This window comes from Aptenodytes forsteri, unplaced genomic scaffold (assembly GCF_000699145.1).
Source record: "Aptenodytes forsteri isolate BGI_AS27 unplaced genomic scaffold, ASM69914v1 Scaffold56, whole genome shotgun sequence".
NCBI classification, from domain to species: Eukaryota; Metazoa; Chordata; class Aves; order Sphenisciformes; family Spheniscidae; genus Aptenodytes; species Aptenodytes forsteri.
In genome coordinates this window covers 3,878,343-3,890,652 of record NW_008796213.1, presented here as the reverse complement: position 1 = coordinate 3,890,652, position 12,310 = coordinate 3,878,343, and the positions used below count along the sequence as shown (strand labels likewise).

General features: G+C 40.6%; 1 protein-coding gene across 1 annotated transcript; it reads right to left on the bottom strand.

Moving 5' to 3' along the window:
* Positions 1-6,187: 6,187 nt before the first annotated feature.
* MRPS33 (mitochondrial ribosomal protein S33) lies at positions 6,188-11,758 on the bottom strand. Its single transcript, XM_009288351.2, has 3 exons — positions 11,271-11,758; positions 9,958-10,213; positions 6,188-8,241 (listed from the first exon to the last, which is right to left on the bottom strand). Exons 2-3 carry the CDS (start codon positions 10,170-10,172, stop codon positions 8,136-8,138), a joined length of 321 nt encoding a protein of 106 aa, XP_009286626.1. The 5' UTR covers positions 10,173-10,213; positions 11,271-11,758; the 3' UTR covers positions 6,188-8,135.
* Positions 11,759-12,310: the final 552 nt, after the last annotated feature.

The following is a 12,310-nucleotide window of genomic DNA, read 5'->3' as shown; positions in this document are numbered from 1 at the left end:
ATTGCTTTAACGCATTCAGCTTGTTCGGATATCTGATTTCTGAGTCTTTTGTGTTGAATAGTGATAAGCTGATCAGCTTTAAGGAGTAAATAGTTTTAGGTTCCTCACATTATTATTCCAATGTGAACAGTCACATTTTATAACTCAGAACCATCCCACTTAGGCACAAAAAAACCGCTAACGTGATTGAGTGAGTTCCAAGAAAGAGCAGGAAAGGATACCACCTCAAACAAGTTATTTTGCTGTTCAGAAAATGACTGTTCAATTATGTTCCAGTCTTAGGATTTTCTTTCATAATATCCAGGCTAGCTGAGCTTCCCCTGGCCTGAACACCTGCTGTAATTTGATTCTCCAGCACTTTACAGACGGGTTGGTACCTCTCCACGTCTCTGATCTAATAACAGTTCAGATAGTAACTGCGCCTTTCGGTTTCTAGCCTCTTCACTGAGCAGAAAAAGTCCATTAGGGTTGGTATTGGCCTGGAGTAAGGAAACTTTAAGAGTCAAAAAAAGCTAAATCAATAATATGAAAAATACAGAAACCACAGCTTTGATGTGGGACAGAGAGAACATGGTGACCGATCATGTTTTTTCAGGGCAATACCCCATGTTGCTGAAGTTTTAAGAGTTACTGTTCTTCAGTGATAGGTCAAATATGATGGATAACCTTTTTAAATGAATGCTTATACTGTAATATGCATACACACATCTTATGTATTTAAACATAAGTGACTTTTGCTGACGAAGTCAGTATCACAGTTCATAATCCATCCTTGTCTTTTAATCCTAACTACCACTGAGACAACACAAGCCTCACAGACATTTAGTCTCTCCTATAAAGGCAAGCTGCCTGCCAAGCATGTGGGAATTAGGACAGTCTCCGAACCACGTTGCTATATGCTCATCATTCCTGCAAGTATGCAGTTGGCCAAAGGCAAAATTTCTGGTGCAATGGTCAATGGCCTCTCAACGTTTTTGATGCTGTGGATTGCTTGAAGTTATGCTAAAGGCCCTCGGACGCGGTTATTCCTTTTTAATATAATATGACTTCTCTTTCCAGAAGACACAGTTGTTTTGGTAAATGAACACAATTTCTGTTACCCCCCTCTAGGGGAATTCTGCAAGGCTCCGGCTTAGATCTTTGTTTTATCTTATTTTTAAGTGGTTTGCATGCCTAGTCAATACCCTACTATCTGTCCTCAGAGGGCATTAATGTTTATTAATAAACTTGATGCTATCAAACAACTTGAGTTTGAAAGTACAGAGACACATCACACAGTTGGCTGTATTGGTGTCAGGCAACAGAGCAGTATTTTGGCAAACATCAGTGCATATAAGCAGAACAACTAAGTGAAAAAGCAGAAAAATAAAGAGGCTGCAGTGTTACTTTCTAGTTGTCAGTAACAACTCTGACATTCCCTAGCCTAATTAATACTTTTCGGTTTATGCTGTTCATTCAAAAAGCATTTGTGAAGTTTAGAGCTTGTGAACAACGCTTGGCGGCACATCAGCTGCACCAGACAGACCCAGGACAGACAGCCAAGAAATAACACATGCTGCCTCACACCCAGCCTGCGTATCAATCGCCTCCCATCCACTCACACAAGAAAGGTCGTCTGTCTAGGTGGCATCTGCACTGCCTCATTCACGGGCTCCTCTCCAATATAAATGTGCCAGTTTGGACAAGCCAGCTGAATACTGCTTTAGGCTGCAGCCTTCATGTAAATGCTTCTATGCCTACAAACTAAACGTAATACTAAGTAACATCAGCTGAAACATCAGTCATATCTCTTTTACTTAAATAAAAAGCCAGCATAAACTCCGACATCTTAGAAATAATTTTAAAAAATGAAAAAATATATAATAAACTTCTCTGTTAACTACCCAGCTCAATACTGAATGCAATACCCTCACACCTTTCAGATCATCTCTGTCATTGCCTGCTGCTCCCCCAGAAATATTCTGAGCAGCAGCTTGATGCTGCCCGTCACACACAGGCTCCTTCGCATGCGAGTATAGAAATCAGAAATGTTGCACCTTGTCCACAATAGTTGCTGGTTGGAAACAAGACAGCATCACCCAGATGTCAGCACAGCACACCTCAGCTGTACCGCTCCAGTCTCTCGGCGGATGAGGCTTTCCTTAAGCCACCTGCAGCTCTCTTCTCCGCGGAAACCAGTGCATGGTACCCACACAGCCTAATATTCTGATCAACACTGAGTATCACCGGGGAAGCAGCTATTGCATGCATAGGCATGACAGAGTCTCTAGAGAGATGTTTCATCAGTCCTGTCCTGAAGAGACCACTATCAGTCAAAGGCTAAAGGGAACTACAACCCAGTATGCTGGCACAGGATTTACCTAGCCGTTACTCAGAGGTTAAGTCCCATTGATACCAGTTGGAGATACTCAATATTCACACAGCTTCTAAAGTTAGACCACTTCTGTAGGTGCTTGAATCTGGAATCACGTTTTAGACATTCACTTTTGAAAGCTGGGGGCCAAGTGACCCCATTCATTTTTATCCAGGCAAGACTGTAGTGGAAACTGAGGAATGTGATGCATTTGCAATTGCGTATTTGCAGCGACACACCATTGCGTGTGGCAGTAGAATGGTTTTTAGACTTTCTGGACCTCAGGTGGTTTTTGTTCCTAATACCATTAAAAGCCTATTTACTGAGACAGCCCATAAGGCAAACATCAGACCCGCAGAAACAACAACTGAGGTGGGAGAGACCCTCTGAACTCCATGAAATATTTACAAACAGCTTTAGGAGCCCTGGGATGAAGTAAAGTACTTTCAAGCACAGACAGAAAACCTAATGGATATAAAAATCCTTTTTTAGCTCTTGGTGAGATTTGTTTTCACAGACCTAGCTATGATACGAGAAAATGTATGAGGTCATCCAGTCTGCCTCCTCCCCTTCCAAGAGAGAAGTGATCCCTGTGCTATGTTTTATAACACTTGGCTCGGCCTAGCTCTGCCTGACCCAAACAATAGAAGCCGAACCCACTTCTTGGGAATCTTCTCAATTTTTTCTAAATATTTCACTTTCTGGAATTTTCCCCAGTATTCCACCCAGAACAATTCAACGCAGTATGTATAAAGACACTTTGATGTCATGATCATTATCCTGTTGATTTCATATTTATCCCCTTAGACAACCCTAAATAATTTCTCAGCCAGCGTGGTGGTGAAGTCCCTCTAACATCTGCCTACAGTCATGCTCCTCACCATTTGGACTCACTATTGCCGTGCTCTGCTGTGACTGAGCCTTCACGAGCAAATTCTTTCAGATGTTTTCATGTCTGTTCCTTCCTCTCTGTACTAAAGACATTATTATTACACTTGAAAAGGACAAGGAAAAGCAAAGAGGAGAAAGAGGCGAAGAGACTAAAATGCCTTTCTTCATGCTACCCCAGCTGTGCAGGCATACAAAGAGCCATCTAAACACCTGGCCCACACACATCATTTAATTCTTACCAGGATTTATGGTGAGGGTGTTGTTCAAGATGATGAAAAGTGAGTCTCCTCTCTTTTGTTTCCAGGATCTACTCCCAAGGGATCGTACAAGAAGTATCACAATCAAACAGTTACAGGGGAGAACTGAGTTTAAAGGAATCGATCTGAGATCCCTATGGCACTTGTTTTCTTTGCATATTATCCTTTGTGCTTTAAAAGAAAGAAAACCCCATACAAAACACAGTCATTCCCTCATCAAAGCAGCCTTTCAGATTCAGGAAGCTTTTCCAAAACATACAGACTTTGTTGGTTGTTGTTTTTTAAAATGATGCTAAAATGGCCTTCAAACTCAAAGTGGTAGAGGAATATGTACACAGATACTTCAAAACATCAAAAATATTTACCGTTTAAGAAATATCTGGGGGTTTTTTTATTTTTACTTTCTGACCAAATCAAGATTTTTTTCAGCATTTGAAGTCTCTAACATCTAAAGCAGAACAGTGAACACAGTAACTTACCAGAGCTTATTTTATGTGTTAAAAATGTCATCAACTGTTGCATACAATCATCTCTCCGAAATATGCAGAGGTACAAGTCTTACCGTAGCCAGACTAAGCTGCTCTTTAAACAAGGTTCTCCTGGGGTAAATTCCCATCCTAGAAGCAGCTTACCCTCATGAACACTATTCACCAAGTGATCATTATTCTAATTTTACTCTTGAGGAAACATAGGCAAGTAAGACAAAGCATTTGTCTAAAACCATAGAGTAACTCAGGTGCATTTTGCTGACCTGTGTAAACTCAGCACATTGCTTTAATAAGTAGAATAAATTTCCACATTAGGAAAAACTTTTTTCAAGTTAATACTTTCCTGAGCAGAGCACATATATTTTAACACACTGGTACCTTTGCCAGAAAGCAAGACTGTTTGTTTTTTTTTTTTCCTTCTACCATTACAAAGTATGGTCATCTGCAAGTGAACTTCTGCCTGTCTGCAGGACTTTCAATAGTAAGAGGTTCTAGCAATAGCTGCACTCCCTGTAGGATATATACAGCAACTGGGTCAGCCTGTTTACAAAATAACTTGTGATTATCAAGGCAGTACTCCGCAGCTATGACTATATTATACCAGAGTATAATTAAAGACAGACAGAGTTAAAGCACTGTAAAATAAGGAAGCAGTAGCACTTAACAAAGCTGTTCAGGATTGGGAAGAGGTTGGGGTTTTAACTCTCAGTTAGACCCTCGGAGATCAGCTAACTAGGTTTATTCCGATCAAGAATTAAAACATCCATCTAAACATCTGCTGAGGACAGTCAGCTCGCACCCTCAGGAAGAGTGAATTTTGTAACAAAACACAGCAGAGTTTGAATGGTGAAAAGAATCATTGTAAGGGGAAAGCCAAAAATAAAAATCTAATTGATTATTTGTACATAAAATGGATACACCACTATACCAATAGCTGTATAAAGCATACACGTTCCCATTCTTACCCCTCAGAATATGGCTGAAACTTTCCTTCCCCTCCTAAATACACATACTGCGTTAATACCTGCCATGATGTTTCAGGATTGACTTCCAATTTGTCTAGACCCTGAGATTCACAAAACGTGGTCTTCTTCGGGCAATGTCTATTCCTAAATCACAGAGCACGGGTTAGAAGGGAGGTAGGAAAGAGCCTATTTCTATCCCAGCTATGGAGAGGAGAAGGCTGTATTTTCTGGAACAAAATAGTTATGCTAACACTCCCAGCAAGCAATGGATTATCCTAATACTAGGATATACTCCAATAATGGCTGAATCATTGTTATTTTATGATGAAGTCTCAGGGGAGGGGAAACAGTCATTTTTGAGAAGACGTAGTTCTAGCGAATGAGTACTACGGAAGAAAGATCATGAAAAATTAGGCAGGGGAACCTTTCTTGTACTTATACTGCTCTTTTTAAAAGTTACCATTTTTTCCGCTCCATCCACTTTGTTTTTGTAAACACTGCAAAGAAAAGATGAAAACCGGTAATCCACTGTCCATTTGTTTCACATTTGCTTACTGCACAGGCACTTCCATCAGTTTCTCTCCCTTTTTGGATATGCTGCTGTAAGTGTCTTCCCAAAGTATGTTCCCAGGGTGATGCTTTGATTCTAGAGCAGGTTTGCCCTGGCAGGTTGCAGACAAAGGGGATCATTTTAGATGACTAGCCAAACAAGCCCTTCGCTTTCCTGTTCATGGCAGGAACTTCTCAAAATCCATAAATAGCTAGGTGGCTTGGAGTAGACAAGGAAGAACAGATCTGATCCCCAAGCCTAATTATCTAATATTACACTGCTGAGTCCGTATCTGTGTCTGGCAAGATGGCACACCAAGATAGAGAATACCTGTAGCGTTCACTGCCCTCAGGAGGCTCTGTAGATCCTCAGTCCTTAAGTAGGCTAAATGTGGATTCAGAAACATAACCATGACCAATCGTGCTGTGTCAGTATTTTATGTATCATTATATGTATACTCATAACCAGGTAAGCCCACACATACGAAGTTTAAGGCCACGCATACTTACTTTACTGGAACAGGACCACAATTCACTTTTTGATGCATGCATACTTTCTCTCTCTTGCATGTTTATACTGTCAAAGCTTTAAGTGTTTCACAGGAACATCTCTCTTGCATGTTTATACTGTCAAAGCATTAAGTGTTTCACAGGAACAAAGAAGATGCTGTTGAGTTTTCATCTTAAATTGCAGGGAAAACATTTTTATTGATCTTTGGTTTAATTTTAGAAGACATCAAGTTCTTGCCGACAAAGCTGTTGTAAGTACAATCACCAGCTGTCCAAAGCCACCGCAGTAATTCTGCTGAAGAAGTTCAGAACTGGTCTTTGTCTCCACCAAAGTAAGCAACAGAGCAACTTCACCCCTCAGCCACAGCCTGAAACAGAGTCAGGCAGCAGCAACCTTCCTCCTCAGGCAATTCCCTCTCCTACCTAGTACGTGGCTCCATGCCGCTCTTCTTCCTGAAGAGGAATTCAAGGGAACCAGACCGCTTCCCCTCAGCTGCCCACACGTGTCCCAGGAACCAAGTACTTCCCAGAGGGCCCATCACAGGCTCTGTATACTTCAGTACCAGACAAGTCACAACCCATAGACAACACATAGAACACTAAAATGCCATAGGCACATTAGAGTTGAGCAAAAGTTGTAAGTTACTAAAAGGATTTTAAATTAGAATAAGAGAGAAACTTTCCACTACAGTACAGAGCAGATATATATTTTACTAACTTCTACAGCATTTTGTTGACTGTGGTAAGACCTCAGGCGTTTCCTCCGCAACACTGCGCGGCTCCTAAATTCAGCTTAAGAGCTTAGAAAACCAGGTAACACTTAGTAAGGATACTGAACGAGAACTACACAGCTCACCACAAACACCTTTAATACAATCAGCACCTCTTCAATTAATAACCTTGGTGAAGTACAGTTGTTGAGCTGTTACAAGGTTATGTAGATCCACTGATTTCAATGATCAGACAGATCCCTTCAAATACACTTAAATTTGAACAAGCTTGGTTTAGAAATGTCAGTAGGTTAGTTCTGCTCCCTATTTCAGAATGCCTCTGTATGCAAAAATCAAGCATACCCCAAGCTAACTGTGCAAATACTTTCTGCTCCAGTCACTCTACATTTTTAATAGCTCTCCTTTACTACCTCAAGCATGTTCCTCTAAGCTTACGTGGTCTGGAAATTAAAAGATGCCATTTCAGGGCACACACAGGCAAGATGCAGATGTGGCAGGCAGAGCAGCACAGCTGCATTCTCTACTTTCTGTTCCCTGACAGGGACTGACAGGTAAGAATGGTAGATGTATGCAATCATTAATATTAGCAACAATGAAGGAGCCTAGTGATAAAACCACATATGAATACCTGTAAAACTGTTCACCTTATGAAGTACTTCATTCATGTCCTCCAGGCAATCAAGATAAATTCAAAATCCTTTTATTACAGTAAACTTAAATATTTGTATTTTGGTAAGTAGGGGGTCTCAAACTGGAAAACAGTTTGAGCCTTCATATTTCAGCCTCTCCTGTTGCAGTATCTAAATATTCAGGGTACAATGAGAGTGCTGTGGGCAGGCAATGGACCATGAAGTATTGTCCAGTGCAAAATGCAGAACAATAGATTCTAACAGCAACTTAAAAAAATCCACAAAACACTAAAGCTACCTGAAGTGAAACTCATAACAGGCAAGATGACAAGCAGCAGTAGAAAGAGGAAACCTTATTTTTTTGTGGCTACATGCAAAGCAGTGTTGATATTAATCCAAGAAAGTAAAACAGACAATGAAAACCAAACAATTTTCCAGATCCAGAAACACTGAAACAGCTACAGGTGTTTGCAAGAAAAACACTAAACACTTATTTTTTACTATTGTTTTTACTACTTGGGTAAGAGAGGGCTCTAACAAACTAATGTGCTCCAATATATGGTATATTTAAAGTACAGAAATTAAAAACCAATCGCAAAGACCCAAGCGCACTCCCAAGGTGGACTCCAGTATTTCACAGTGTGTTTCTTGTGCCCCACACGCAGCACACATGCCAAACCCTCTCCAGCTGGGAACAGAAATCCTGGGTTACAGCTGTTCTCCAGCATTTCCAGAGTAGTTTATTATATTGTCCGAGTGGCACTATTTCTTCTTGAGAGCTCTCTTTCCTTCCCCCTTCTTTGGTTTTTCCTTCCCGCGGAGCTTTTTCAATCGCCTCATCTCCTCCTTAAAGTCCTGATGCTCATCCCTAGATGGGGGACGAAAGAAAAAAGTTTACTCTATTTCTTGGAACACCTAGATGTGAAAGGTTCTTTGAACTGTATGATAGTGGAAAAAAAACCTCAAAACTTTTTTTAACAGTGAAGTCCACACTGAAACTCACTGCAATGTATTCGGTGTTACTGCTAGCGGTAATTTTGGACGGAATAACATGAAGGATTTCCTCTGGTACTTTCAGAACTAACAAGGTTGCCCTTTTCAGCAACAAGTGGTGTGTGCATAGATATATTTCCATTGCATTTATCGATCCACTGTGTTTAAATAAGCAGTAAAATATAAAAATCAGCAAGAGACAAGAATGAGAATTTCCCCCTTCTCATCTAGATCAGCAGTCTAGCAATAGCACGTTGTTTTTCTGTGCTAGATACTAAGTTCAGGTCATTAGCTTCTAAGAAAACAGGGGCATGCTGAGCAGTAATTACAGTACATGATACTGCTCTCAGGTGACTTCAAGAATGATTTATGAAGAAAGCATCAGCTACTGGTAGGATCTTAATAGGAGAATAAAACAGGAAGGAGGATAAAAGGGATAATGAATCCTCAATAATGTTCTAATAAATGCTACTTAATCTCGGTCCCTGTATTTTTCAGTGCGAAGGTATTCCTCAAAAGTCACAACTGCATCCTAAGTGGCCTAAGATTGCTGCGCTGCTATTTTTAAATACAACTTTTCTAAAAAAGAAATAAAAAGCTTGCGAGTTATTATCAGGTCCTCTTACTCTACAACTCTTCATTACGTATTTCTGACCAGCAAACCTGATCCTCTACAAGCTCTCTGTATACAGAGCAGCTAGAGAAGGAACTTGAGATTAGAAGGGGAAGGAGAAGAGTAAAGAACACTATCATGTCGTTGAGGGTTTCTGTGTCAACAAACAGCTATTCTAGAACGTGTTTGCATGCTCACCTAAACCAAGAGCTAGTATTGTGATACTAGCAACAGAAATTAATCTGGTTTGACTTTACAGGGTTAGCAGCCTCACTTTTAAGGTATTTCTTTAGTGCTACCTGACTGAAGTCAAACAATTGCATTTGACTCCTGCTGATGTTCTTTAGCAGTGCAGTTTTTCCTACTCGAGACTGTGGAAATTCATTTAGTAATTAGACAACTGGTTTGGATGAAGCTAGAATTAACACGGCTATTTAAACCATGTTTGAATTTAATTTAACTTAACTTATTTTAAAGGATAAAAAGCCCCTCCAGTCTAACACAGACTTTCCTTCTCTTCTAAATTTCACTTACTAGCTGTGGAATGATTGAGGAATATATGGCAAGACTGTCTTAGTGCAATTTTTGTGTTAAGGTAGCATCACCGTTTTGTAGCACATTCATTTGCCATATTCAGAACTACAGACCCATCTCTTGTCTATGAGAAAGCTCTCTTCCCTTCCCCATAAAACCAAAGCAAGAACTATTTCTTAATGTAACTGGTTGCCCATAACTACACCTAAAGCCTTCTCACAAAAGGTTCTAATTATGGTAAAAGTTACTTAGACAGTAGTCACTTATTTTACTCTCCCTGCCCTCAGTGCAACAATCAAGTGCGTATTTCCATATGCACCATATTCTGCACTAAACCTTTTTATATGTTCCTCTTTTCCTCAAGGAAAAAAAACTGTAACAAAACTCACACCCACCCCTTTCCCACCTCCACTCCTGCTCCCACCCTATAGGCACAGAGATTACCTGTAGAGACCAAAGTAACGGAGTTTCTTCATGAGGGCGTAGTAGGTGTTGTGAGGAGGATACCAGCTGTAGACCTCCTTCTGCTTGGCCAAAGGCTGCTCGCTGAATAACTTCACTACTTTCATAGATTTTGAATCAGTTGGCCTGACAACTTCTCCGAATATCTGAGCACTCAGCCGGGCCATTCGAAGGGCATAACTGGAAACATTGGACATCTCCCAAGGAAGAGTGGGCACACATAGACAGACGGACCTTCCTGCAAAAGGAAACACAAAAGAAACACAACTCTAAGATGACCGAGTATTGCAAGCTATCCCAAAATTAAGGCAAACAAAACAACTCACTGTACACTGATCACACATTTGAAGTCATCTATTCCTTCCATGAAATCAGTCTAATTCTTAGTGCATAAACCTGCATATAAAGAATGTCTACACTAATTCAGGAACAATTAGCAGCCTAACTAGGACACTACAGACAGCAATATGGACTATAAAAGTACCCACGCTGAAACACAATTTACCACGGCTAGTTTATTAGCAGATCCCACTCAGTTTGCTTAAGGCCACCTTTAAACTCCAGTCACAGGAACAATTACAGCGTGAACTCTGCCAAAAACAGTGCCCACTGCGATGCCTCTGACTTACACAAGCACAGGGTTCCACACCACTTAAACATATTGAGGAAGCAACCTGGAAGTTTTTCTCATGAAGATTTATCACCCCATTTAAAACAGTATGAATGTTGTTACAGTCCATCTAGCAAAAATGGCCCATTAGCTGTATAAATAAAATAAATCACGTTTCTCTATGAATCACACGAATCTTTCCCATATCAACTCCCTTCCCTTGATCACTGCCGTCAGCTTTTTCTCCATCCTCTTTTCAGTCTCCCGGTATCTATTCTTAAGAGAGGAAAGAAATCATTTCCCCACACCAGATTCTTTTTTCTGAGAAAATCCCGCATCAGCAGCTTCCCATTCCCTTTCAGCAATCTCCCACCTGAAAACAGCTTTGCAACAAAAATGCTCTGAGGGCAAACCCATTGTTATTAGGCCACCAGAGAGAACATCCACACTCTCTTAAAGGAGTGTGGAGAAAGGTTTTCTCTCAGCTTTCCTACCCCTCCCCATTTTTTTCTCTTCTTTGCATCTTTACTTTTTCTTTGCAGAATGGGATGTAATGAACAAGAATAAGAGTCCCATGATCCTGTACTTGAAGCTGTATGTTGCCTGTACTGTGCCTGTTAGAGTAAGTGATGACATAAGTCTCCAGAGAAATTAAGCGGGGTTTGTTCGAGTGCACCACACTTACTTTAAAGTTTAAAATTCTTGTTTTAAGGAGCATTGCACAGCTGATTCCAGAAGATGAACATAAAAAATTTAAAGAGCACGGAGCAGGGACAAGAGTAATCAGCAGGACAGGGCCGAGTCCATTTTAGTATGATAACAGGGAGCCTGTTGTTTAATAACATGAATCTGAAGTATTCATAACCTACATACATCTGCCCACTGGAGGACCTGATGTACAACCGTCTACTCTGATTTACTCCTGTTAGCAAAGCACTAGAAAGGAAGCAGGAAAAAAATGAAGCATGAAAATAATACAAGTAATCTGAGTCAAAGAGAATAACGGAAAGAGTAACAAAAGGGAAAGCAAAGTGTCAGAGACTTCAAGTTAAGGCAGCAGGCCTGGTGTAAGAAGATAGAAGCTCTCAAACGATCGCAGGGCAGCACTTCAGCTTGAGCATCTACTACACAGGGGAATGATCACTAAGCCTTGCTGAATCATCCATTTCAGAACAGCCAGTCCTAATTCCTACATTCAGAGATAAAGCAACAAATTGTCCTCAAAACTCATCATCACTCTGAAATATCAAGCAACAAATTGTCCTCAAAACTCATCATCGCATCATCACTCTGAAATATCGCCAGACTCAACTCAAACACAAAGCTTGCTTAATCTCTTCCAACTGCAGCCTTAAAATGAAAATGCCTTTAGCTCCTAAGTGATACAAACCAGTGGCCTGAGGGACCTGCTTTTCACTTCAGAATCGCTAAAGGAATCTAAATAGCCCAAGCCAAGGCTGGAGATCTCTGTTAATCCTTGCCAGTCTAAGAACGTTTGAGAGATGAGAAAGGCGAAGGCTACAAACTCCCAAGTGCCAAAGCTATCCAAAGCCCTAGTTTTAGGGTGACCTCTGATTCTGTGAGATGCTACCAGAACAGTTTTGTTCTTGTCACTTACAGCGATGATATTTTCAGGATCGCCTGCTGGTAATTAACACACCTAAACCAAAAGCAACGCCACCATGCAGTGCTGCTGCTTCTTCACCTGCTCCCCACTCCTTATTG

What these genes read in the sequence shown, in the direction of transcription:
- MRPS33 (XM_009288351.2), bottom strand. Translation starts at nt 10,172, where the DNA reads ATGTCCAATGTTTCCAGTTATGCCCTTCGAATGGCCCGGCTGAGTGCT. An exon ending in CGTTACTTTGGTCTCTACAG is followed by an intron (nt 8,242 to 9,957) that starts GTAATCTCTGTG and finishes TCCCCCATCTAG; the next exon opens with GGATGAGCATCAGGACTTTA.